Source organism: Gopherus evgoodei, chromosome 1, assembly GCF_007399415.2.
Source record: "Gopherus evgoodei ecotype Sinaloan lineage chromosome 1, rGopEvg1_v1.p, whole genome shotgun sequence".
Classification (NCBI taxonomy): Eukaryota; Metazoa; Chordata; order Testudines; family Testudinidae; genus Gopherus; species Gopherus evgoodei.
This window is the reverse complement of record NC_044322.1, coordinates 187,017,457-187,044,452: the sequence shown is the minus strand read 5'-3', so window position 1 is coordinate 187,044,452 and position 26,996 is coordinate 187,017,457. Positions and strand designations below refer to the sequence as shown.

The 26,996-nt window shown below is 43.4% G+C and overlaps 1 protein-coding gene across 4 annotated transcripts in view; it reads right to left on the bottom strand.

Moving 5' to 3' along the window:
* Positions 1-26,996, bottom strand: part of CADM2 (cell adhesion molecule 2) — a 1,079,986-nt gene that overhangs the window by 254,166 nt on the left and 798,824 nt on the right. For all 4 annotated transcript variants that reach the window (XM_030580438.1, XM_030580418.1, XM_030580428.1 and 1 more), the window contains one exon: positions 6,622-6,771. In XM_030580438.1, the coding sequence (XP_030436298.1) occupies positions 6,622-6,771 (150 nt within the window). The remainder of the gene's footprint in view (positions 1-6,621; positions 6,772-26,996) is intronic.

The following is a 26,996-nucleotide window of genomic DNA, read 5'->3' as shown; positions in this document are numbered from 1 at the left end:
CTTTCATCATTTAACACAAGGGTTCTCAACCATTTTCTTTCTGAGGCCTCCCAACATGCAATACAATCTCTATGGCCCACCTGTGTCACGACACCTGTTTTTCTGCATATAAAAGCCAGGTCTGACGTTAAGAAGTAGGAAGCAGGGCAGTTGCTCGGGCCTCATATTACAGCGGTCATCACAAAGCTAAGTTGCCTACAGGCCTCAGCTTCAGACTTGGGTGGTGGGGCCCTGGGCTGCAGTCCCTTGAGGTGGGGCTTTAGCTTTCTGCCGTGGGCTCTAGATAGTCTAATGGCCACCATGCTTGGCAGCCCCAAAGGGGGCCCCACACCCTTGATTGAGAACCACTGCTTTAAGAAATAAAGATGAAAATATTTTTTTAAACCCCCCCACGTATGTTCATTTTCAAAAAAAATCACATTTCTGCCAGTTCTACATTGCTGTGTGTTGTGCTTCTTTGAAGGGGAGCTATATAATTAAGGATACTTGTGTGCATAACGTGATACAGAGGTTTCTATGGTAATTATTCATTTTAATTGAAAATTTTGTAGGTGAAAAAATCTGTTCATGTGCAGCATGTAATTTGCATCTGCTTCCTAAGAATTTTAACTTGCATATATTTTTTTGGAATAAATGCTCTTCTACAGCCAAAAGTGAAGATGTACTAGTAGTAGTAAAGACTGTCTTCTTCAACAAATAGCTGTTACCTGCAGTGGTTCTGTGCAACTATTTGTCCAAAGAAAAGTTCGCCAAGTGCTTATTGGTAAAATGAGACTGTTGTCTACTTTCATTTTGACACTCACACTTCAAATGAAGGTTAATTAAGAGAAATTAATGAACAAATGGCTATATGTGGTTTTTAAGCCACAGCTTGGAGGAAGGGAGAGCTGGAAAGCAACGGTAGGGAGAGGGAAGAAGCAGAATGACTCTGGCCATATCTACATTTGGTTTCCCTAGGAAGACAAGGCCTAAGAGCACGGAAGAAGTAGCCACTGTTGTTGGTCTCTCCCTGTCCTGAAACTATGGTGCCAAGTCTAAACTAGGAAAATAGGTTATGTTTTAAAGCATGTTAGTTCACACCTTTTAAACAACATGGATTTCACTAGCTGCCAAGTTCTGTTTAAAAACAGGTAAAGTTATGTTGTTGGTTTTTTTTAAATTACCTGGTCCTGGTCATAGAATATCAGGGTTGGAAGAGACCTCAGGAGGTCATCTAGTCCAATCCCCTGCTCAAAGCAGGACCAATACCAATTAAATCATCCCAGCTAGGGTTTGGCAAGCTGAGCCTTAAAAACCTCTAAGTAACACATTCCAGTGCTTCACCACCCTTCTAGTGAAATAGTGTTTCTTAATATCCAACTTAGACCTTCCCCATTGCAACTTAAGACCATTGCTTCTTGTTCTGTCATGTGCCACCACTGAGAACAGCCTAGCTCCATCTTCGCTGGAACTCCCCTTCAGGTAGGTGAAGGCTATCAAATCCCCCTTCAGTCTTCTCTTCTGCAGACTAAATAACCCCAGTTCCCTCAGCCTCTCCTCGTAAATCATGTGCCCCAGCACACTAATCATTTTCATTGCTCTGTGCTGGACTCTCTCCAATTTGTCCATATCCCTACTGTGGGAGGGGGGACCAAAATTGGACACAATACTCCAGGTGTGGCCTCACCAGTACTGAATAGAGAGAAATAATCACTTCCCTCAATCTGCTGGCAATGCTCCTACTAATAAAGCCCAATATACTATTGGCCTTCTTGGCAACAAGGGCACACTGCTGACTCATATCCAGCTTCTCATCCACTGTAATCCCCAGGTCCTTTTCTGCAGAACTCTGCACTTGTCCTTGTTGAACCTTATGAGATTTATTTTGGCCCAATCCTCCAATTTGTCTAAGTCACTCTGGACCCTATCCCTACCCTCCAACGTATCTACCTCTCCCGCCAGCTTAGTGTCATCCGTGAACTTGCTGAGGGTGCAATTCATCCCATCATTCAGATCATTAAGAAAGATGTTGAACAAAACCGGCCCCAGGAACTGACCCCTGGGGCACTCCGCTTGATACCGGCTGCCAACTAGACATTGAGCCATTGATCACTGCCTGTTGAGCCCGATGATCTAGCCAGTTTTCTATCTACCTTATAGTCCATTCATCCAGCCCATACTACTTTAACTTGCTGGCAAGAATACTGTGGGAGACTGTATAAAAAACTTGGTAAAGTCACATCCACCGCTTTCCCCATCACCCTAGCAGCAGATCAGTTTTCCTAATCTAGATGTGTCTTACAGTTTTCAGGGAACAAAGAAGGAAAAGGCTCATTGCCTGCCCCTCGCACCCCCACTGCTTCACTCTTTGCATATCCAGATTGGATTAATCACATTCTAGTCTCAAATTTTTAACAAATCTTTTATCCAATCCAAGCCATGAGAGTCTAAAAACAAAAACCTAACTGATATATTCATTCACATAAACAGGTCATTAAAATAGGTCATTGTTTTTCCTGAAAGAAAAATCTAGTCATAATTTTCTATTCCTTTTAATTTTATATAAGCACACCATCAAACATCTCAAGCTAAAATATTACTTGTGTAACTCATTTTATTCATAAATATTTAATCAGTTGAGTTTAAAGCATCCTTGAACACAAAAATCTTCCTGTGTGTCAACTATATATATATATATATATGCAATTGATATTAATGGACAGTATTTGCTTTTACTTTAGGGTAATTTGGGGTGTGGGTTAAGTTTTGATATGTATCTATGACGTGAAAGGAAAATATGATTAATATCTTTGGTGTTCTAATTGCAAACAATGAATAGTTATAATTCATAAATGAGTAAATAATAATGTGACTTTTTTACTGAACCTTCTAACCAAGAATCTTGGACAATTTTACCAACATGAGTTATTTACATCTCACAAAACTCATGTGAGGAAGGTATTCATTATTAGTCCCATTTTTCTCATGGAAAAAAGAAGACATCTGTTATGTGACTTGACCAAAGACACAGGAATGTGAGGTACAATGACAAGTCAAGTTAAAAACAGAATCCCAGTCTCTAATGTTTTCCCATGTTTTGTTTATAGGCATATAACATGTAGGCCGTAGCACTACATCTAAATTATTCTAGAATGAGAGACACTCGAGCAGACAAGACCAACTTTAATGATATGTTCAGATTTGAAGAGACAACTGCATGAAAACTAATTATCAGCATTTCTTTGAGATCAAGCTGCCTGCTTATTCAGTCACAAAGTTTGGAAGTCTCCCAGTGCTTGTCTAAATGACCACTTATTTTGTTGAAAGCTCATGTGTAAATCTACCCCACACTAGCCTACCACACACAAACTCTTCAGGTGGACCCAGCTGTTGCACACTAAACATTTCTCAGTCAGTTTTGACTATCACACTTTGAAATGGGAGTAGATTAAAGCACACTAGGGAACATTTAGTGTGTGTCAGTGGAACCCACAGAGTTACTTAGTGAGGAACACAGTAACGTGGGGTAGATTCACCCCAGCATGCCACAAACTAGGATGACCAGATATCCTGATTTTATAGGGACACTCCCGATTTTGGGGTCTTTTTCTTATATAGGCTCCTATTACACCTCACCTCCTGTCCTGATTTTTCACATTTGCTATCTGGTCATCTTACCTAAGTGTTCATTTACACAAGCCTCGAATAGTAGCACCATTAGGTGAATCCAATAATGTTACCATCTCTTCCCATCCAGTCCCATTGTCTTAACCAAGTAGGTAATGCTTCTTCTCAAATACCTCACTGATTTAATTCACAAAAATAGACTATATTTACATTAAACATGTCTTTTTTATCATCAGAAATTGTCTTTGGATGAGACAGCCTGGCTCTAGGTCCCTCTGTACCACCATCTTGTAGTTCTAGTTTTTGCAAACATTAGGACCTTCATGAAGAACAGCGTAGTGGAGAGGGCATTTCAGACCTCTTCATCCACAGGTAACTTTTCTGCTTCTGGAACATGTTCTATTGCGTACTGTCTATGTCAGTTTACTCTCCTGCTGCTGTACACACTAGGCATGTATTTGATACACATCTGGCCCCCATCTATAGTAGTACCTGAGCTTCTTCCAAGTATTTAAAAATAGAAATAACAATGGCACTCTCTCTCTTCCTTCCAACGAACAGAAGAAATAGCTTGATTAGTTTGTGGGTGTGTGTGGCGTAGTGGTGCATAATTTATTGGTGGAATGTTAAGTCAAGGGCATGTATTATTTTTAATTTAATTCTGAATGTGGAGGGGTCTGCAGTCATTCTGATCTCATGTGAGAGTGAGCTTCATAGATTCATATAAGAGTTGTCTGTCTGTCTCCACCTATTCCTTTCCACTGATTTAATGGGTCTGATAAACACAACTGTACCAAGAGGTTTACATGGCTATGAAGGGAGAGAGATGTGTAATGCAGCTAGGGCCAAACCCAGTGGAGAACTCTGAATGTCTGGGCACTGGAATCAATGGATGAAGCAGATCTACTGGACCTAAGAGTAAGCTCTCTATGCCTAAATGGGCACAAATGAAATGCCTGTAAGAAGAGAGGGCTCTGACTCAGACTTCTGTTTCAATATTGGCCTCAGGATGGACTTAATGCTGTCTCCGAGGGATACCCTTCTAAGCTTTCAGAGCTAGAGTTCCATCCTAGCAATACAAGACCCAAAGGGAGAAATCTTTCCTTTAGGCATAAGTGGATGCACACACAGACAGAGCTGCTGATTAAAGCTGTGAAACCATTATTTGAGTTGGAAGAAGTGGGAAGAGAGTGGCAATGACTTCTGCATGGCATTTTATCCTGCTGCTCACTTCCCCCAGCAGTGTAGTCAAGGACGGGATTGTCACATGAACAGGATGCAATGCCTTATAAATGTAAAATAATTGAAGATGCATGATTTAAGGATCAGGCATACCTCTGGATCATTTTAGCAGTTTTCCAATGTAACAGATGGACAGTAAATTCCTCTGCAAATAAATCTGCACATATTCCTCAGAATCTAAGGACAGAGCTTAAAGTTCAATGAAAACTGCAGTTCTTTAAGTTTTCTTTAGCCTACTGTGTCTTCTGTAGAGAATATAAATTGCTTACAAATACTCACTATGCAACAAACCACTCATAAATGTTATTGCTGCACTTCTTTTAAAACGTCATTACATGTATAGAAGTTCTAGATATTGGGTTTCACCTACAAAAGAGCTCAAACCCACTACTTTTACTTATGCAGGTATTCCTTACTTACACAAAAGCAGTGGGATTACTCACAGGAATAAGGGTTGCAGGATTGGGTTTTAGGAATATTAACACATGACAAACCCTTCATTATGTATCGTTAATCCAACATCCAGAGCATACTTGAGACTCAAAGGAAATTGCAAATCCAGTGATTACACATTAAAAAATAGTTACATACAGGAAAAAGGAACCATTTCAGTATCTTAATTAGATTCTGTTTTGCTTATTATACTAGTAGCAATGACACTTATTCAGTTTAAAAATATTTTGATTGCAGGTTCTGTAGATATAATGCAACTGCTTTTCAAATCTGCTTTTAATCAAGTACACAGATCCACACAAAACCTGCTCTTCAAGCTTGATCCTGCAAGATGCAAAGCACCTTCATCAGTGCTTAACTTTAAGCTCCTGAGTACTCCCATTTGCTGGATATGGGCCAGAGTACTCAGCATCTTGCAGAACTGAGTCCTCACTGAAGGATTAAATATAAACTCTATCAAGCTTTGCTACTGCTGGAGCCAACATCAAGGTTATTGCAGTTCTGAAGCCAAACAGATTTTATGAAATTTAGCTCTGTTAATTCTCAAATGTTTTTATATATGAAATCCAAGGGCACTCCCTTGTTAACATTGTACTGCAAAATATATATTTCTTGGTTTATTCAGATTAGATGGATGCACAAATCTTGGCAGCAAACCCTATTAAATAAGCAATGTTTGTCTTATGAAAAGGAATAGAAATTGTTGCTATTTTTTTCATCTGGGTAGACCACCACCACAACGTATGGATCATGTAATCAGTAAAGCTCAGGCAGTAAATATAAAAGTGAACTAATTGATTAGTAGTTTGGCTGAATAACCATTTGATGGTAACTGCACACTAATTGTTTAAAAACAAACAAAATCCAATAAACTTGAGCCAAATACTATTTATCCTTCCACCACTAACTACCATAGACAAGATATGGTGCTTACAGGCTACTACATCCCCTCCTCACACAGCACTCCTTAACCCGCCCTTCAAAATACATCTTAACAAGGATTTCCAGTTCAGCTTGCCATAATCATGAAAAATGTTGTTCTTGTCCTCCAACCACTTAATGCAGGCAATGAAAATCGTGTAAGACATACATTACAAAAATAACTTCAATCAAAGAGAGAGTTAGAAACAAACTCTGTATATTTAATAAAAAATTATGAGTTAATTACTCTTTAGAGTTTATGCTTAGCAAACAGAAATATTTAATATTTAACATAAATACAGGTACATATTAAAACAGTTTGGGAATAAATGAATGATCTGTCTAATTTAAGATAATTATCATAAAATATTTCCAAATTATTAAAGAAAATATATTCACCTTTCTTGTCATCAAAGTACAGAGTCTGTTGAGCTGGATTTGACCACTGGAGGGAGGTGTTATCATTTTGATCAACCCTGCAGGTCAAATTTGCTGTTCCCCCTTCAACAACTGTAACATTCTGTGTGAGTGGAAATTGCCCTTGGCTGCCTGAAGGGAATTAAAGAAAGCAAAAACAAAAAAAATCCCGATTACATGAAAGTTATAGAACAGAATTTATTACATTAAGTTCTCACAGCCTGCACAGTCTGAATTTGATGTAATAGTCTTACCAAAGGGAAAAAAAAAAAAGCTACACCAAAAATATGTTCTCTGAATCGGACAGATAGCCAGGTTAAATTTAAGAGCTGCAGATTATTTAATATTAATTAATTATCTCCTAGGAAGTATCCTACAATTCTTATCCTTTCCTATTCAGCCACACAAACAGAAAACCCTGTCCACAGATGCTTCAATGTATTATATGTGTTTCTTATTATGAAGAACATGGTTAAATGTACCTAAAAACCTAGACTATTTATAACATCTGCAAAAAGCAGGAAATATTTTTAAAAACCTCTGAAACTCTCTTTTGAAATCAACATAGAATTTTTTTAAGCCAGAAAGATAGGGTAGCTTACAAATTATCTGATAATTTTCTTGATGCTTTTGCTTGCCAGTTTTGGCATTTTGTCTAAAAACAAGCATGGTGTGAGGAAGTATCACCTAAACTTGTTTGGGGATAGACTTGATGTAATAGTCCTTTCACATCTCTAACTATTATGATTTTATTCCAAAATGTTATAGAGCACATTAAGAATCTGCTGAAAACAAGACAAGGTGAAGCTGTCCAAAATACCTCTTATACACATTTCCAGTTACATATTTATTATAAAGAGCAATTTTGTGAAATCAGCACATACTTTGTTATACAATGGACTCTACACTGTCGAGAGGACACAAAGAGGAACTGTAACAAAAGCAAGAGAGTTACAGTTTTTAATGTGTATGTGGGGAAAGCTTACAAGTAAAATATTCTACTTGTTCTGCTAGAAACACTGGCATAAAGATTCTTATAATGGAGAAGTACAACATGTAGCTTGGCACTGAAGAGTATGAAAAGCCTGAAGTGAAAAATATCCTTACAGTCCTAAATGTAACAAATAGACAAGTTCACGCTTATGTCATACTATTATATCAAAACACATTAACTTACAATATACCAGCAGTTATACCAAACACCAACAGATACTTTAAGATAAGTATCATATTTTAGTGGCACTCATTATAGAACTCCGCCCAAATAAACGAGGGGTTGGGGTTTAGCCCAAACAGAAGGCAAAAATGATTAAAAACAAATGTAATTATGCAACTATGCAAAGAAACCATGAATAAATTATAGACCAGGGGTCGACAACCTTTCAGAAGCGGTGTGCCGAGTCTTCTTTTATTCACTCTGATTTACGGTTTTGCGTGCCAGTAATACATTTTAACGTTTTTAGAAGGTCTCTTTCTATAAGTCTATAATATATAACTAAACCATTGTTGTATGTAAAGTAAATAAGGTTTCTTAAATGTTTAAGAAGTTTCATTTAAAATTAAATTAAAATGCAGAGCCCCCCTCACTGGTGGCTAAAACCCGGGCAGTGTGAGTGACACTGAAAATCAGCTCGCTTTCCACCTTTGGCACCCATGCCATAGGTTGCCTACCCTTGTGATAGACACACACTATTGTTTGACTTGGTTATAGTGACAAGACAGAATCCAGGGCAAGTTTTGATGGCTGCGCAGTAGCTTATGGAAAATGAGTTTGGTGGTGTTACTCCAGTTCCTGCGAGGCAAGCACCCACAAAAAACATTACCACAGCTGGCAGCCTTGTTGGCAGTCTTGCAAAAAGTGCCCAAAACCTTGAAGACTAACTACCCTCTCACAACCACAAGTAGACAGTCCAGTTCTGGGTTGGAATAAACTGGAGATCACTGAGTAAGCTTTCTGCTGCTGTAGAAAAAACAGAGGCAGCATCCTTCACAAGCACTCAATTTACATTAAAATACTTTATTGCCTAAATTTTCGTATTCTAAACAAAATAAATTAGCAGCAGTTGCAGGAAAAGTCACCTCAATAAATAAAATCAAATGAACTCACAGTTTTAATTCCTCTATTAAAATAAAAATGTTTCCTTGGCATGAGACTACAGTAGCTGAAGAAAATATAGGATAAAAGAGTTGTCATCAACATATCAAATTTGAGCAAACATTATTGGAGCAAAAACTGTACGTTCTGTGTCAGCCATCTCTTTTATACACTAAATGATACAGAGTAACCTGAAAAAAAAAACCCTTTATATTTAATGGGATGGAATATTTATGGTAAGCATGGTAAGTAGGGAATATTGGAAATATTATAACTAGTTTAACCACTGCAAACAAAACACCAAAAATTTCATAACACCCACTGTATTTGATATTTCTTGAAATATATACATTAAAAATACCCACTGAATGAAAAATCACAATAAAGAAACAAAATAGAAAACTTGTCATATTTTTCCATCACTTCTCCCCTTCCCAATCCCAATGTTTCAAGGAACCTCACAGCAATTCTTATTGCTTAAATTCAAGTTTTAAAAATCCAGAAAGGCACACACAGCATGCTATTACTTCCACTAAATTACAGTAGGCTTTCCAAACAAATAACCTTCTAGTGTACAAGTTCTGGCTCAGTAGTTGTATAGGCTAAAACGTATTTTGCATACAGAATAAGTAAGTTTGAACTACTTTAATACCATTAACACAATTAGCCAGTTCCAGACAGGACTGCAGTGAAATCCATCAGGCACATTGAAAAAGAACAGGAAAAATAGTTAACAAGTGCTCTACAAGCAACTGTTCTACAAAAATTGCCCAAGACCCTAACTACCATAAGAAGGTTTCATATACTGTATTCATGAAGGGATCATTCCTGCAAGATGTTGAGCGCGCTGGCCCTGATACAGCAAAGCACTTGAACATGTGTATAATTTTAGGCATCTGAACAGTTCCATTAAAGTCAACAGTACTTAAAATTAAGCATGGATTGGGGCCATGGTGCTAAGCATCTTGCAGGACTGAGCCATCAATGATCTAAACAAGTAAATCCTGAAGAAGTCTTCTTCTAGATAAAAGTAGTTTCTGTAAGCCAGAGAAGCTAGCAGCAAATTACAACAGTACTGATGAAGTCCTGTCTTAGGGGGCAAAACAAACACAGACTGTAGTCCTGTGGAATTACCCCAGGCCTGAGACTTTGGAGACCAGATATATATTCCAAACTCACACTTTGACTTACTACATGACTTCAAGCAAGTAATTTTACCTCTCTGTACCTTGTTACACAATCTACAAAAAGGGATATTGGTGCTTATTCATCTTAGAAAATGCTTTGGGATCACCAGATGTTCTGTACTGAGCATATGCAGAACATTATTTTGATTTGACAGATGTATAAGTGTTCCCAATTTCTCTCCTCAAACTTCAGTACTTCCTGCTGGTGAGACGGAACACAGAAATACACAAGTTGAAAAACATTGAGATACCAGAATACTTTAGTTTAGCCTCTGTGTATCACCTCTACTATTTCCTTGATGTTAGGAAAGATTTGCTATGTGGTGTATTTCTTTTTTCTCATCCAAACCTAATTTCTCCACATATACTTCTCTTATCTAGTTAGAGGCCCTGTAGTGCTACTAGGGCTGTCCTTGTGCAGCACCTTAGTCTTAAGCCCATCAGTTACATGTTTTTGGAGCTCAGTTGTCACTATCTATCTCAGTGATTTTACCTAGGTGTAGAGATGGGGCAATAGTTAGAGACATTTCCTGTGGCGTGGGTTGTTTTTGTGATGCTGTGGGTGGTGCGTGTGTGTGTGTGCACAGGGACCTATTGCATTTTTCAAGGGAGTTCACAGGTTTGTTTCTCTAAAGAAGGAGCTGATAATTTCCATTAGCAGTGATCACTGTCGTTCTCCATAGGCCTTTACCAGGCAGCAGAAAAGATGGTTACTCACCTTTGTAACCGTTGTTCTTCGAGATGTGTTGCTCATATCCATTCCAGGTAGGTGTACGCGCCGCGCATGCACGTCTGCCGGAAACTTTTTACCCTAGCAACTCCAGTGGGCCGGCAGGTTGCCCCCTAGAGTGGCGCCAGTATGGCACCAGATATATACCCCTGCCAGCCCACCCGCTCTTCAGTTCCTTCTTGCCGGCTACTCCGACAGTGGGGAAGGAGGGCGGGTGTGGAATGGATATGAGCAACACATCTCGAAGAACAACAGTTACAAAGGTGAGTAACCGTCTTTTCTTCTTCGAGTGATTGCTCATATCCATTCCAGGTAGGTGATTCCCAAGCCTTACCTAGGCGGTGGGGTCGGAGTGAGAGGTCGCGACCTGGAGTACTGCAGAGCCAAAGGCTGCATCATCTCTGGACTGCTGAACCAGGGCATAATGGGAAGCGAATGTGTGGACCGATGACCAGGTCATCGCCATACAAATCTCTTGGATTGGCACGCGGGCAAGGAAAGCCAGCGATGATACTTGTGCTCTGGTGGAGTGAGCAGTCACACGGCCCGTCGTAACGTGGGCCAGGTCGTAGCAGGTCCTGATGCAGGAGGTAACCCAGAAAGATAACCTCTGGAAGGAAATCGGCAGCCCCTTGACCCGGTCTGCTACCGCCACAAATAACTGGGGGGACTTGCGGAAGGGTTTGGTCCTGTCCACATAAAATGCTAGCGCCCAACAGACATCTAGCGAGTGGAGCTGTTGCTCCCTGCGGGATGAATGGGGCTTTGGGAAAAAGACTGGGAGGAAAATCTCTTGGTTAACATGGAAAGCTGAGACCACCTTGGGAAGAAAGGCAGGGTGAGGCCTCAGCTGTACCTTGTCTTTATGGAAGATGGTAAAAGGTGGTCCACTGTGAGGGCCCTCAGCTCGGACACTCGTCTAGCTGAGGTAATGGCCACTAGGAAGGCGGTCTTCCACGAGAGGTAGAGCAGGGAGCAAGTAGCTAATGGCTCGAATGGAGGGCCCATGAGCCGAGTTAGGACCAGGTTGAGGTCCCATGAAGGGGCCGGAGGGTGGATTTGTGGATAGAGCCGCTCCAGTCCCTTCAGAAATCTCACCACCATAGGGTGGGAGAAGACAGAACATCCGTCCATTCCAGGATGAAACGCGGAGATGGCCGCTAGGTGGACCCGGAGGGACGACAATGCCAGACCCTGGGTCTTGAGGGACCAGATGTAGTCTAAAATAGTGGTGACGGGAGTCTCCATAGGGCGAAGAGCTTTCTCTGAACACCAGCAGGAGAAACGCTTCCACTTAGCTGAGTAAGTCGCCCTGGTGGAAGGCTTTCTACTGCCCATGAGAACCTCCCGAACCGGGGTAGAACAGCGCAACTCGGAGCCTGTCAACCACGCAGGAGCCATGCCGTAAGGTGTAGAGACAGAAGGTCCGGGTGACAGAGCCTGCCGTGGTCCTGGGTGATCAGGTCCCGATGTAGGGGCAGGGTAACTCGGTTGGCTACTGAGAGGTCCAGCAACATGGGGTACCAATGCTGTCTGGCCCATGCTGGAGCTATGAGAATCACCCGGGCTCTGTTTCTGCGCACCTTGAGGAGAACCCTGTGTATCAGCGGAACGGGAGGGAATGCGTAACACAGGTGGGCTGTCCATGGGATCAGGAATGCATCTGCTAGAGACCCTGGTTCCCGACCCTGGAAGGAGCAGAATGCTCGACACTTCCTGTTCTGCCTGGACGCGAAGAGGTCCATCCGGGGACGACCCCACCTCTGGAAGAGTGAGAGGGCGACGTCCGGACGGGGGGCCACTCGTGCGAATGGAAAGATCTGCTCAGCCGATCCGCTAGAGTGTTCCGCACTCCCGGGAGATCGGAGGCGGAAAGGTGAACCGAATGGGCTATGCAAAACTCCCAAAGGCGCATTGCCTTGAGACACAGGGGAGAGGACCTGGTGCTGCCCTGCTTGTTGATGTAAAACATGGTCGTCGTGTTGTCGGTGAACACCGCGACACAACGACCTTGGAGAAGATGGACAAACGCTTGACAAGCAAGGCGGACCGCTCTCAACTCTTGTATGTTGATAAGGAGGTTGATCTCCTGAGGTGTCCACATGCCCTGAGTTCTCTGGGTGCCGCAGTGTGCCCCCCAGCCCAGATCTGAGGCGTCCGTGGTCAGGGATGCCGAGGGTTGGGGCGGATGGAACGGGAGCCCCGCACAGACTATGGACTGGTTCAGCCACCAGCGAAGGGAGTCCAGCACCCTCTGAGGAACGGTGACGACTGTGTCCAACAAATGTCTGGCCGGCCGATACTGCGCAATGAGCCATGATTGAAGAGGCCTCATGCGGAGTCGGGCATATGCCGTTACGAACGTATAGGCTGCCATGTGGCCTAGAAGGGCCAGACATGTTCGCAGCGAGGTCAGCGGGGCCACCTGCAAACGTAGAATGATGGCCGACAGCGACTGGAACCTGGGCAAGGGTAGCAAGGCCCTGGCCAGGGTAGAGTCCAGAACGGCCCCGATGAACTCTATCCGCTGCGTGGGGAGCAGAGTAGACTTGTCCACATTGATGAGGAGGCCCAAGGCAGCAAAGAGGGTGCTGATCCTGTCGACATGGACGCGGACCTGCAGCTCCGATGTGCCTCAGATCAGCCAGTCGTCCAGGTAGGGGAAGACGTGAATGCGGCAATGTCGAAGGTGTGCGACGACAACTGCCATGCATTTTGTAAACACCCTCGGGGCAGTAGAGAGGCCAAACGGAAGGACCGCAAATTGATAATGTTGGCAGCCGACCACAAAGCGGAGGAAACGTCTGTGTTGGGGGGCAATGGAGATGTGAAAGTAAGCGTCCTGCATATCGAGGGTGGCGTACCAGTCTCCGGGATCCAGGGATGGGATGATGGTTCCAAGGGATACCATGCGGAACTTCAACTTCACAATATACTTGTTGAGTTCCCGCAGGTCGAGGATGGGCCTGAGGCCGCCCTTGGATTTGGGGATTAGAAAGTAGCGGGAATAAAACCCCTTGCCCTTCTCGTTTTCCGGAACTGCCTCTATGGCTCCCTTGACAAGGAGCGCATGCACCTCCTGACGGAGGAATTGCTCGTGAGAGGGGTCCCTGAAGAGGGATGGGGATGGAGATGGAGGGTGGGAGGGTGGGGCGAAGAAAACAGCAGGCGATAACCGGCCTGCACCGTACGCAAGACCCAATGGTCCGACGTTATTCGGGTCCACGCCGGGAGGAAAAAAGAAAGGCGGTTGGAAAACTGCGGGGAGGGATCCGGAGGGGAAACTGGTACTGCGCCCTCGGGCGCACCTTCAAAATGAATGCTTAGGCCCTGGAGGGGCCTTGGCGGAGCCTTGGTTCTGCCCCGTTTGGCCACCGGACTGCCTGCGGCGGTTGTTCCTGCCGCGGCGCCTAGAGAGGTCGTGCCGCGGGCGGAACTGAGGGTACGGCCGCCGCTGCTGCTGCTGGTTCTGCTGCCGGAATGGCCTGCGCTGTGTCGCAGGCGTATGCATTCCCAGCGACCGTATTATGACCCTGTTGTCCTTGAGGTCTTTTAGTCTAGGGTCTGTTTTATCAGAAAACAGGCCCTGACCTTCAAAGGGGAGGTCCTGGATTGTATGTTGGAGCTCCGGTGGAAGGCCAGAGACCTGTAGCCAAGAAATTCGGCGCATCGTGAGCCCCGAGGCCAGGGTCCAAGCGGCCGAGTCGGCAGCATCAAGGGAGGCCTGTAGCGATGTTCTTGCTACTTTCTTGCCCTCGTCTAGGATGGTGGAAAACTCCTGGCGGGTGTCCTGAGGCAAGAGCTCCGCGAACTTCCCCGCCGCTACCCACGAGTTGAAGGAGTAGTGGCTGAGGAGGGCCTGCTGGTTTGAGACCTGGAGCTGTAGCACGCCTGCCGAATAGACCTTGCGGCCCAGGAGGTCCATTCGTTTCGCCTCCTTTGACTTGGGCGCTGGGGCCTCTTGCCCGTGGCTCTCCCTGTCATTCACCGACTGGACCACCAACGAGCAGGGTGTCGGGTGAACGTATAAGTATTCATAGCCATTCGAGGGGGCCATGTACTTTCGTTCCACCCCTTGAGCTGTCGGAGGGATGGAGGCCGGTGACTGCCAGATGTTATTGGCGTTGGCCTGGATTGTCTTTATAAAGGGCAGGGCCATTCTGGTGGGCGCATCGGCGGAAAGGATGCTCACCACCGGATCCTGAATTTCAGACATCTCCTCTGCTTGCAAGTCCAGGTTCTGTGCCACCCGGCGGAGGAGGTCTTGGTGTGCCCTAAGATCCAGCGGGGGAGGACTGGAGGACGAGGTACCCGCCACTGCCTCATCTGGAGAAGAGGACGAGGAAACCCCCGGCAACAAAGTGTCCATGAGGGAGTCCGTGTGGGGCTGCACCTCCGTCCCTGGAGGGAGCTCTGGGTCCCGGTGACTGGACCTGCCGTCTGCTTCCGGGGAGTGAGGGGGTCTAGATACCGTCGCCTCCGGAGGTCTGCGTTCCCCCGTAGGGTGCGGGGTAATGTGTTGCGGACCCTGGGCTTGGGAATACGCCCATGGGGTCCCAAACCTCCACTGTTGAGGCCCTCGGTCTTGTGGGGGAGGGTCCTGGAACAGGGCCGAGTGTCTGTCCTGGCCCATGGCATAGGCGCTGTCAGTCTGGGAAGAGATCGATGGCTCCCTAGAAGGCCACGGAGGCGCTGAGCCTGATTGGCATGCGACTCTGTGCGCTGAGACCGATGCTCCCCTTGGTGCCGAGGCTCAGTGCCGCGACCCACATCGGTGCCAGGATCGGGATCGAGAACGGCGTGATGACCGGTGCCGGGATCCGGATCGGGAGCGATGTCGGTGCCGGGAGCGGGACCGCGACCTTCGATGAGCGCGGTGCCGGGACGGCAGCGGAGACCGGGACCTGCCACCGGCGCGGTGCCGGGAGGTCGACCGGGATCGGGACCTACCACCGGTTCGGTGCCGGGAGGTCGACCGAGGAGCCGAACGCCGAGGTGAACGGCTCCTGGAGTCTCGGTGCCGGCGGTGAGACGAGCTCGACCAGGACCGTGCAGATGGCGATCGGTGCCGCGAGTACGACCGGTACCGCCTGGGAGAACGGTGCCGGGACTCCGAGCGGCACCCCGAGCGCGAGCATTCACGCCTCCGGGGTGATTGGTGCCGGAACTCGGGAGACAGCGCTCGAAGCATCGGTTTACCCCTGGAGGTTACCCGTCCCGGGGGTGCCGGCTGACGCTGCGATGGCTCCGTCATTGCGATCAAGTCCCGAGCCGAGGCAAAGGTCTCCGGCGTAGATGGTACCCGTAGCTCGACCCCTGATCTTAAGGGGGAGCTAGGAGGGGCTGGACTCAACGGACCTTCCGGGCCCGGAGTCGACAGCAGCCCTGCAGGCGGTGCCGCGGCCAGGGTAGGTGTCGGGCGCTCCACTCGGGCCTGCCTGGATGGTGTTGCAGACGCCGAGGGACGTGAGTCTGCTCCCAGTGCCGGAGATGGTCGTTGCCGGGGAGTCGTGCCGGAGTAGAACTGGCTGACTGCGCCGCCGGTGCCGGAGACAGAGCCGCTTCCATAAGGAGAGCGTGGAGTCTTTGGTCTCTCTCCTTCTTCGTGCGAGGCTTAAAAGCCTTGCAAATGCGGCACTTCTCGCTGATGTGCGATTCCCTCAGGCACTTAAGGCACGCGTCGTGGGGATCGCTCGTAGGCATCGGCTTCTTGCATGCCGAGCACTGCATGGGCCTGGTGCCGGGTGCCGGGGAGGGCAACGGCCCACTCGCAAGCGATGTTAGACAACTAACTACTATGCTAACAGTCTATCTACTACTTAACTATGAACTATTTACAACTAAAAACGACGAACAAGTACAGGAGAGCTAGGGACGTGGAGGTCAGCAAGCCGCACTCCACAGTTCCAGCAACCGACACGGCGGTAAGAAGGAACTGAGGAGCGGGTGGGCCGGCAGGGGTATATATCTGGTGCCATACTGGCGCCACTCTAGGGGGCGACCTGCCGGCCCACTGGAGTTGCTAGGGTAAATAGTTTCCGGCAGACGTGCACGCGCGGCGCGTACACCTACCTGGAATGGATATGAGCAATCACTCGAAGAAGAAGCACAGATTTTTTTTTTTCAAAGGTGATGTCTCAAGTGTTGCTAAGGGCTTCTAGAACTCATGGTATGTTGGTATGTGATGTGTACAAATTTCTTCAGCACTGGTGAAGTGGTTAATACCATAAAGTCCAGTTCAGAGCTCTGCTTCAAGCTCTTCACAGAGGTCAGTGCATGAGTTGGAGGCTTGTGGTGAACAGTCTGGGCTGATTAGCTGGTTCACTATGCCGTGAATGTGAGTGGGTCTCTGCTGGCCTTGATTTGGGGATTGCAAAGGCAGGGGAGAATAAGGTTCTCTTTGCTTTTGTCACTGCAGTGGTGCATTCCTATAAGAAACCTCTGTGCTCTTGGTGATATATGCTGACAGTGGAAAATCATGTGAATATTAGTCTGTCTATGCTTTTCATATGACAGTTCATTGATGAATCCTGAAAATCTTTGTAGTAGATGTGGGAAAGAGGGTATCTTGGGGTCAAGATGCTAACTGTGGGGGACATCAGGTGAGTAGAGTGCGTTAGGAATTTGCTGACACATTGGCTTTACATATTCCAATGCATCTAGCTTCCCAACATCCCTGTGAGGTATGTACATTTTATTACCATTTTTCTTATGTGGAAATTATGATAAAAAGTGAAGTTATATGACTCACTAAAGGTCACACAGGAAGCCTGTAGCAGAGCTGAAATTAGAACTGATTTCTTATTCTCAGTCCTGTACTTGAACCATAAAACAATCTTTTTCATTTTACCACCCTTCCTAACTTGAATTTCCTCACATTATTTCAATACTTCCAGTTTCAGCCAAAACCAGTATGCACAAGTATGAGAAAATTCAAGACTTGTTGAGGCAGATACAAACTAAAGACTTGATTCAAATCCATTAAAGTCATTGGCAGTCTTCATATTGATTTCAGTAGGTTTTGGATAAGACCTTAAAAAGTGTCAGTCCTCTACAAGGCAAATGCAAAGCATGGTCATTATTTTAATGGTGAGGAGAGGGAGACAACTTCCCATTTCAAATGATGCAGTGCTTATCTGACAATGAGCATGAGTGTAAATTAGTTTTGGCTTATTTTCTTAGAAAGACAGCTCAAAAGAAATTAAAAACAATGGGGGTATGATGAACAATCCAAAACATATTTAATCAGTTTTTCAGGATTACTTTATGTATATATAATCTCTCAACATGTAAATCTCTCCAGAGATATAAAGCTTTATTTTGAGAAAACATCACAAGATGTTGCAATTAGGTTAGCAGAAATTATATCCTGATCTGAAATGTAGATGATTATAAAATAGCCTAAACATGGAAAAAAGTCCAGGATCTATATTACTATAATATTTTTTAGTTTTTCAGTTTTCCAGCAGGAATTAATGCTTTTGATGTGTACTTTATGCCAAAAGTACAAGAGAAAGGTAGAATCCTGCAAGCTATGCAGCATGGTAATCAGCATACTGACACATAGAGAGGAGAGATGCAGAAATGAGTGTTGGTTCTAGAATCTGATTTCATTTCTAAACAAAGATATTACAAATTTATGATACAATAATGACAACCAGACTATAGACTACAATTCAACAACTGATACACAAAAGACCGGAAACATTTTTCCCCTGGAAGGCAACCCTCAGACAATCTAGCATGCACATTAAATTGCATCCATTCAGCTTGGTCAAAGAAATAGAAATTTGCTTTAACTCTAGAAGCAGAGAAATCCCTTGACTGGGTTGAATGGCCTTTCTTAATTGGCTGTTTTGAATTATATCAATTTAGTCCCACATTTGGAAAACAAATACCTCACACTTAATCTGCAGCATGAATGTCTTGATATCCCTAACAAAAGAAAAAGGGGAACAAGTCAAAAGTGTCTGCTCTCTCACTACTATTTTTTTCATTAATAGAGCCACTTGCAAAGAAAATCAGGAGTTAACAAGAATATTGCAGGATTCACTTTTGAAACTACAGAACCTAAAAGGGATACTGGAAATAAAAAATGGCTTAGTTCGTGGGGTAACATTCTAGGATTTTTTTTCCTGGAAGGCTTAATTGCTAAAGTAGTCCAATGGACAACAGTATATATTTATAGTAATTAATTTCAGAGTGAGGAATTTATGTGTAAAGTAGACATGGATGGTGTCTTTGTAACTTCCCCGTGAGCCTATATTTCTAGCTGCATAATTTTGCAACGGGAAACAATAAGACCACCAACGGGAAACAACAAGACCACCAACTCAAGACATAATTGAGTTAGAAGCCAATTTAACTCTATATTCTCAGAGAAAAGAGCTTAAATTTTAAAATTTCACATAATTTCATTTAAACTTAGCTATAAAAGCAAATAAGAAAAAGTAGGGGGGGAGGGGGAAGACTGAAAATATACCCAAGAAGAGAATTTTATTGCCTGTAATTTGATGGGAATTTTGCATAAATTCTTATATTGATTCTTTTATACTACTTCCAGATTATGGGACATAAAAGTATTGTCTCATGTGCAGTGCTGGAAAAACTGCAGTGGGAAAGGAATTTATTTTTATTTAATTTCTTTGGATTTCTTAAAAAAATAATAAAAAGTGGCACCTATCCATAACTTGGAGTACACAATATAAGTTACCAAACCAAAAAATAAATTAAACCATTGTTTGTCCTTTCCACCACACCATCAGCCAACAGAACTGAACTTCCTACTTTCTTAAAAGGAAGGATGGTTCAATTATTAGGGTGCCTGCCTGAGACTTGACACACCTAGGATCAATTCCTTGATCCACAACACACTTCTTGTGTGACACTGGGCAACTTAACTTAGTTGCAGTGTGTTTCAGATCCCCATCTGTAAAATGGGGGGTAAGAGCACTTCTCTACTTCACAGAGTATTGTGAGGACAAATGCATTAGAGACTGTGAGGCACTCAGATACTACAGTAGCTATCATTTAAGTACCTAAGATAGGAAGAAAAGAAAAAAAACACACACACACACAAGTCCCATCAAATCCTCTGCAGAAAACTGTGCAAATTTAGAACATATCATTTTCTTCTATCTCAAAACAGAGATATTCTGGCATGAGAATAGTAACTAATACCATGTACAGGAATGAAAAGAATTCAGTTCTCCCCACATGAAGTGAACATAGAAACACATGGTACAGAAATATCAAATGTTAAAATGCAAACGCTTCTCAAATGTTTTGCTAGAGCTCAGATGATGTAAATCAGCGTAGCTCCACTGACTTCAGTACAGCTATGACAATTTAAACATGTGGCTGCTTTCTTGGACAAGAATATCCCACTATATATTAAGGACAAGGGAGAAAATCTATTCCCTATGACTGGTGGAAGTAGAGTGCTGAATGTATTCATTTTAAAACAAATGGAAGAAATTTAAAGCCCTGTGGTTCTGCTTTCTTAAATTATACAACAGAATATTCCATAAGGCTTGAGGATAGAGAGCCAGAGTAGCGGACAAATGAAGCTGAAAATGGACGGTCTCTTACTCTGTCTTGGTGTAGTAGTAGTAGTACTTTGGGTACCTTCATGTTAGCAGAGTATGGGGTAAAGGTCTTCTTTATACAAGTATTGCTTTAAAATATGTAATAGTAAATGTTAGAAATTAAAATGTGAGACTGAATGTGTTAAATACTTAAGATATATAGTTTTTGGTTTTCTATTGGCTATTTTGGAGGTTGGCTTTATTTTATTTTTTTGGTTTTAGCTAACAGTTATGGCACAGATGTGTAAAAAAGACAAAAAAAAGTAGAACTTCTAAGTGTTTATGATCATTTAAAAATATTTACACTAGCAGTATGCAATATTTACAAACCATACTGCTAAGTCCTCAATTAAACACTACATAAAAAACCCTAAATCAGGTAGGTCGGATAATTTGCCTTGGAAAATCTAAATGAGATATAGTTCAACATCATGTAGTGGCCAATACTCACTCATTTTCATCTGTCCTGATCCCTCCTGATATTGCACAGACATTCAGAGATTTGGCAGTGTGATAGAGTGGTCCAGCAGCCTATCCTATAAAAGTCTATCATTCATGCAAAAACCAAAGACGTTATCGTACACTCTGATTAGGAAACATTGTGTGGAATGTCTGAATGCTCATAATGTGAGATTTTCTTCCTAGTTTTGTAGACTCAAAATGTTCAGAAAGAATAGTTAATCATCCAAAGCTTTGGATGGTTATTTGTATGGAATGCCAACTATAATTGTTTCTCAGCAGCACACATCCCGGGTACCATTTTATATTTTTTTAAACAAATTATTTAAAAATCTGGAACTTAAACTAAGATCAACATGGATCTCAATACAGACTTTTTTTATTCTGGAAAAAAACAAAAAACAAACAAACAAAAAACCTCAGTGGCAATGAAGAAAATATGAGAAAAGTAACTAAGCAGCATGAAGCAATGCAGTGTTCACGCATACTAGCAATCCTTTCTTCAAATATCAGGTTTGCAGAACAAAGAAAAAAATAAGCAGTCATATTATGGTACAAGTGAAAGAGTTTAAGGGTGAAAGATGTCTTCCTTTGAGGGAACTGCCAGAAAGAAGGGAGATAGTACTGAAATGGAACTTCAATAATGTCCAGAAAGTTAATTATTTTGTGTTCATAAAAAACACTACTTTTCTTTAATGCCATTTGAAGGGTCAATAATCAATACCTAGAGATGACTATATTCCCTTCCAACATGAAGAACACTTGAAAGACAGCTAGCTGAGTGAACAGGAACCTATGACCACATTCCCACATTCAAAGACAGATTCACAAGAAGACTCAATCACTTAACTATGTCCTAAATTGAGATGTCAACCTGGAGAATTTTTTTTTTTTAAAGAAGAAGTGATAGACAGTTGGTCCGATACTTCAGGACACAGAGTAAAGATGCAGGGTTTAGTCTAGGATAATGAGATTCTCCCCCCACCCCACACCCCTTTAATATGGAAGAAAAGGTAGTTGGGTCAAATTGCTACTCTGTGTAATGCGTATGTTTCAGTAATGCTTTATTCAGCCCAAGGGTAAAAAGATAACTGTAGGCATGCACGTTTTGCAGAGCTTTGTTCTGGAAGGTCTGACAGATACATATACTGGCATCATTGCCTGCAAATGAATTATTTTGTCAGACTTACTGAATCAGATCACAAGTTTGCTTTTTAAGCCTAACAGAACTGACTTTTTACAAATTGATGTTACTCATTGAACTACTTAGCTCTAGTTATGTATACCAATGCAGAAGCTTATCTATTCTTTAAATCTTCCTTTATGCATACTGCAGGAATTTGTTTTATTAGACAATAAACAGGGGAAGGAAAAAAGAAAAAGAAATGTGTGCTAACCACACATTACACCATCCCATTCCAGACTATAAATGAAAGCCAATTTCCCTTTCCCCCAATTCAGACTCTCCTTATCTAAACCAGAACAAGAAAAAAGTATATTTAAATACTGATCTTGATTCTGCTCTCTGTGTTCTAGAGTTGGACATGAAAAGATCTTTCTGTAAGAGACACAATTAAAATCAATAGTGTTCATTCCTTGCTAACTGGACTTCACTATTCCTTCTATCTTCAGAGTTTACTGAGTGACATCAAATCATACGTAAACTTCTTTAGGCCCAAACTTTTTCTCACAAACTTTCAACTGATCTCTTTAATAGTAATTCAATATGAGAATCTGAAAGAAATTCCCTATTAACACCTCACCATGTATCTTAGTTCCTTTCTCCTTTCTGATCACCATCTATGTCTCATCTTAACTAATTTTTCATTCTTTTTGTAGCCAGTGCAAATGCAAGGAAGGAGAGAGTAGACAGAGGAAAACTGTTAAGTTGTAATCATAGATGTTGAAGCTGTATCAAAATGTCGTTCTCTCATATGATTACCAAACATGTTTCTCAGTGAAATATCCTGTAACCTAAAGGAAGGAAGTCATAATTTAGCTAAATATTACAATTATGTAGCGAGATCTGTATCCTTAAGTTATGTAATTATGTTTTGCATATTTGAGTCTATATATATTGTGACAAAGTTCCTCCTCTACCTTGGTGGGTCCTGCGCTTATTGGCGGATTTGCCCACCTCACAAATTCACCCTGTGGGTTGGGAAGCAGCCCAGAGATCTTCCCCTCTGATAGAAGCCACAGTCCAGGTCAATTCCTCCTGTGTTTGATCAGGGGTTGGGAGATCTGGGGGGAACCTGGGCCCGCCCTCTACTCCTGGTTCCAGCCCAGGGCCCTGTGGACTGCAGCTGTCTAGAGTGCCTCCTGGAACAGCTGCGCAACAGCTACAACTCCCTGGGCTACTTCTCCATGGCCTACTCCCAATACCTTCTTTGTCCTCACCACCAGACCTTCCTTCTGATATCTGATAATGCTTGTACTTCTCAGTCCTCCAGCAGTATGCCTAATCACTCTCAGCTTCCTGTACGCCTCTTGCTCCCAGTTCCTCACATGCACGCACTTCCTCTCCTCTATCTCCCTGGTTCCCTTTGGCCTGACTGGAGTGAGCGCTTTTATAGCATCAGAGGGGCCTTAATTAGAGTCAGTTGCTTAACAGCCTCACCTGACTCTTAGCAGGTTAATTGGAGTCAGGTGTTCTCATTAGCCTGGAGCAGCCTCTGCTACAGCAGCGTATTATCACCTAGGCCAACAAGGCCTAGGCCTAGGGTGGCAAATTTGCCGGGGCGGAAAATTTGCTCACGCCCCCTCTCCAACCCTGCCCCTTCCCTAAATCCCCTTCCCATCTCCTCTCCCAGGTGCACCATACTTCCCTCCTTCCTCCCAGGCTTGCTGTGTGAAAGTGCTGGGAGGGAGGGAGAAGCCAGTAGCAGCGCGATCAGAGGAGGCACAGCAGAGGTGAGCTGGGGCCTGTGGGCACGGGGAGTAACCCGGGGGGGGCCGGGAACTGCTCCCAGCCCCAGCTCACCTCTGCTCCACTGCTGCCATCCCCGAGTGCACTGCAACTCCCCTTCTCCCCCCTCCCTCCCAAGCTTGTCGCGCAAAAAGCACTGGGAGGGAGAGAAGGAGGGAGAAGTGAGTATCAGCGTGTTTGGGGGATAGCGGAGGTGACCTGGGGCCGGCGGGCGTGGGGAGTAACTCTTCAGGGGTGGGCTGGGAGCCGCTCCCTGCCCCAGCTCACCATCACTCCACCTCTGCCATCCCCCGAGCGCGCCACAACTCCCCTTCTTCCCCCTCCCTCCTAGGTTTACTGCGAGGGACCGGAGGTGAGCTGGCGCACAATTTTTTGTGGGCCTACGGGCGGCAAATTTGTTAATCCGCCACTGCCCTGCTCTGGTCACTCAGGGAACAGGAAACTGCTTAACTAGTGACCAGTACATCTCCCTTCTACTACTCTTCTGTTCCCAACTGGCCTGGGTCTATCACAATTGTCATAAACAGATAGCTAAGGGTTAATGTCTCTTTTACCTGTAAAGGGTTAAGAAGTTCAGTGAACCTGGCTGATACCTGACCAGAGGACCAATGGGGGGACAAGATACTTTCAAATCTTGGTGGAGGGAAGTCTTTGTTTGTGCAGTTTGTTTCTGTTCTTTGGTCGCTCTTGGGGCTAATAGGGGCCAGACGTGCAACCAGGTCTTTCTCTAATCTTTCTGAAACAGTCTCTCATTTACAAAATAATAAGTACTAGCTAGAAAAGGCGGATTAGTCTTATGTTTGTTTTCTTAACTTGTGAATGTGTATTTTGCTGGAAGGATTTTACCTCTGTTTGCTGTAACTTGAATTTCAGGGTGGGGGGGTGAAGTCCCTCTAGTCTATATGATCTGAACACCCTGTAAACATTTTTCCATCCTAATTTTACAAAGATAATTTTTACTTTTTCTTTCTTTAATTAAAAGCGTTCTTTTTAAAAAACCTGATTTATTTTTTTTCCTTGTTTAAGACCCAAGGGGATTGGGTCTGAACTCACCAGGAATTGGTGGGGGGAAAGGAGGAGGGGGAAGGTTAATTCTTCTTTGTTTTAAGATCCAAGGAGTTTGGATCAGTGTAGTCTCTTAGGGTAGCCCAGGGAGGGGAAAGTCTGGGAGGAGGGAAAGGAGGGGAGATGGTTTATTTCTCCTTGTTTTAAGACCCAAGGGGTTTGAGTCTTGGGTTCCCCAGGGAAGGTTTTGGGGGAACAGAAAGTGTGCCAAACACTATATTTTGGCTGGTGGCAGCGCTATCAGATCTAAGCTAGGAAATAAACTTAGAAGGGTACATGCAGGTCCCCACTTTTTGGATGCTAAAGTTCAAAGTGGGAAAAATACCTTGACATCAAAAATACCTTGATATATATTTTTTTTAAAAAGCCTTCAAATAAACACTAGTAATAAACAAATATTCTTCATTGGAAAAGGAGAGGGGAAAAAAAGGAAATCACAGTCCTAGTAGATGAGGAGCCTGATACCTGCAGATGGTTTTCAACTAAACAAGCAATACCTCAATGACTTTGAATAGATCAAAATGTAGCTATATCCGAGTCAACTCAGAACATTCCCTGAAGGAACCATTTCTGTTTTTCAAAGAGCAAAAGCCACAGTGGTTAATAAGATGTATTTTCCACTTTTGATCATTTGTTCATTCACAAAGATTTCATTTCTGGTGATTTCACTCATCATGTCAATGTTTACTTTCTTTGATGTTCAAAGTCTTTTGTAGTGCCAAACCAGATCTACTGCAACATTGCTCTGTTTAAGCAAATAGAAGTTGCTGAATGAAACAACTATTAATTTAACTCAGAACTTGATATTTTTTGTAAATGTTATACAAGTAAACCAGAATAAGGGATTTCATTCTGGGAATCTTGTGGTGATACAGTTTCAACTAATGGCCAAATGCTACTAAATCCATGAGGCCAGATCTTCAACTGTTGTAAGTTTTCATATGTCCATTAAAATAAAGTTACAGAACTAAGACAATTTGCATCAGTTCAGGATGGGGCCCCTTATTCCCATCACTTGGACAATTGCACTCAAATGTTATCCTGCATTATGCAGAGCAAATGCTGTTCCAACCACCAACAACAGAATATTATGCATTTCTAAAAGAGACTGAGAAGGCCTCTTTGTGGGTCTACAAGTTTGAATAAACCGACTGTGTAGATTTTATAATTTTCATAAAACTGAGTATTTGGGGGACCTAGCTGGCGTGCTTCCATTAGCACTAAACAGCCATGAACGTCTCTACTCCTTTAACTGACATTTAAGGTTATATCCTGCCATTCTTTCATGCACAGAACACTGTTTCCTAACAGTCAATGTGAGCTTTGTGTGTTGATCAGTTACTCATAGGCCCTCGTTAGTGTCATTTACATGTAGTTTTAGATAAGGATATGCTTTATTCATGGAGGTCAGTGATGTTACAGGCTCTGTGACTTTACCAGCCCTCCCTGACTCTAGCTTCAGCTGTCAGTGGCAGGGAGGAGCAGGGTTTTGGCTGGAGAAGGGGCCACCCTCTGTCCCACCCTCCCACGCTGCGACCCTGCCCTGTGGCTTCAGTAGGGTCTGGAGTCTGGCCTGTGCCCCACAATTGTGTCAGATGGGCTGGGGCTGTCAATCCCTCCCCCACCCCAGTGAGGATCCAGGTATCATTCCTCTCCTTCCCTATTATTTTTAGTAAAAGTCATGGGCAGGCCAGAGTTCCTGTGAAATTTTGTGTCTGTGACTTTTACTAAAAATAACCATGACAAAATCTTCAGATAATTTACTTACAGATAATTAAATATTTGAATGTGTTCAATTTTGATGTAAAATACTTACATTATTTTATTGGCTTTTCTTGTTTATCTCCATGGTCTATGAAATATCTAGTGATATGGCAGAGCTGATGAACTGCAAATCTCCCTGCTGATTTAGGTCAGCAAGCTGCTCATGAATCCAGCAGATGTTTCTGTTGTCTAGGCCAATGGAAACCTTATGGACCCCTTCTTCTTCATCTCCTCCCAGGAGCAAATGTTCACACAGCAGATATCTGGATGTATGCCATAGAGCAACAAAGGCAAGAAAAAGCTGCTGTGGCAGCTATAAGCATGGTACTATATGCAGCTATTTGCTTTGTTCATCTCTAAGATTATTATTTACAATTACCATATTTACTGCATTCCCTTCCATATTATATTCTTGTTTTGAATATATGTATGGGCCCCCTTCTTCTGTGCTATTCAGCTTCAGTGGACCACATAGATGTAAACTAGAACAATATTTTCTTGCATTATGTAAACTTCTGTTTAAAGACAAGAGACAACTTTA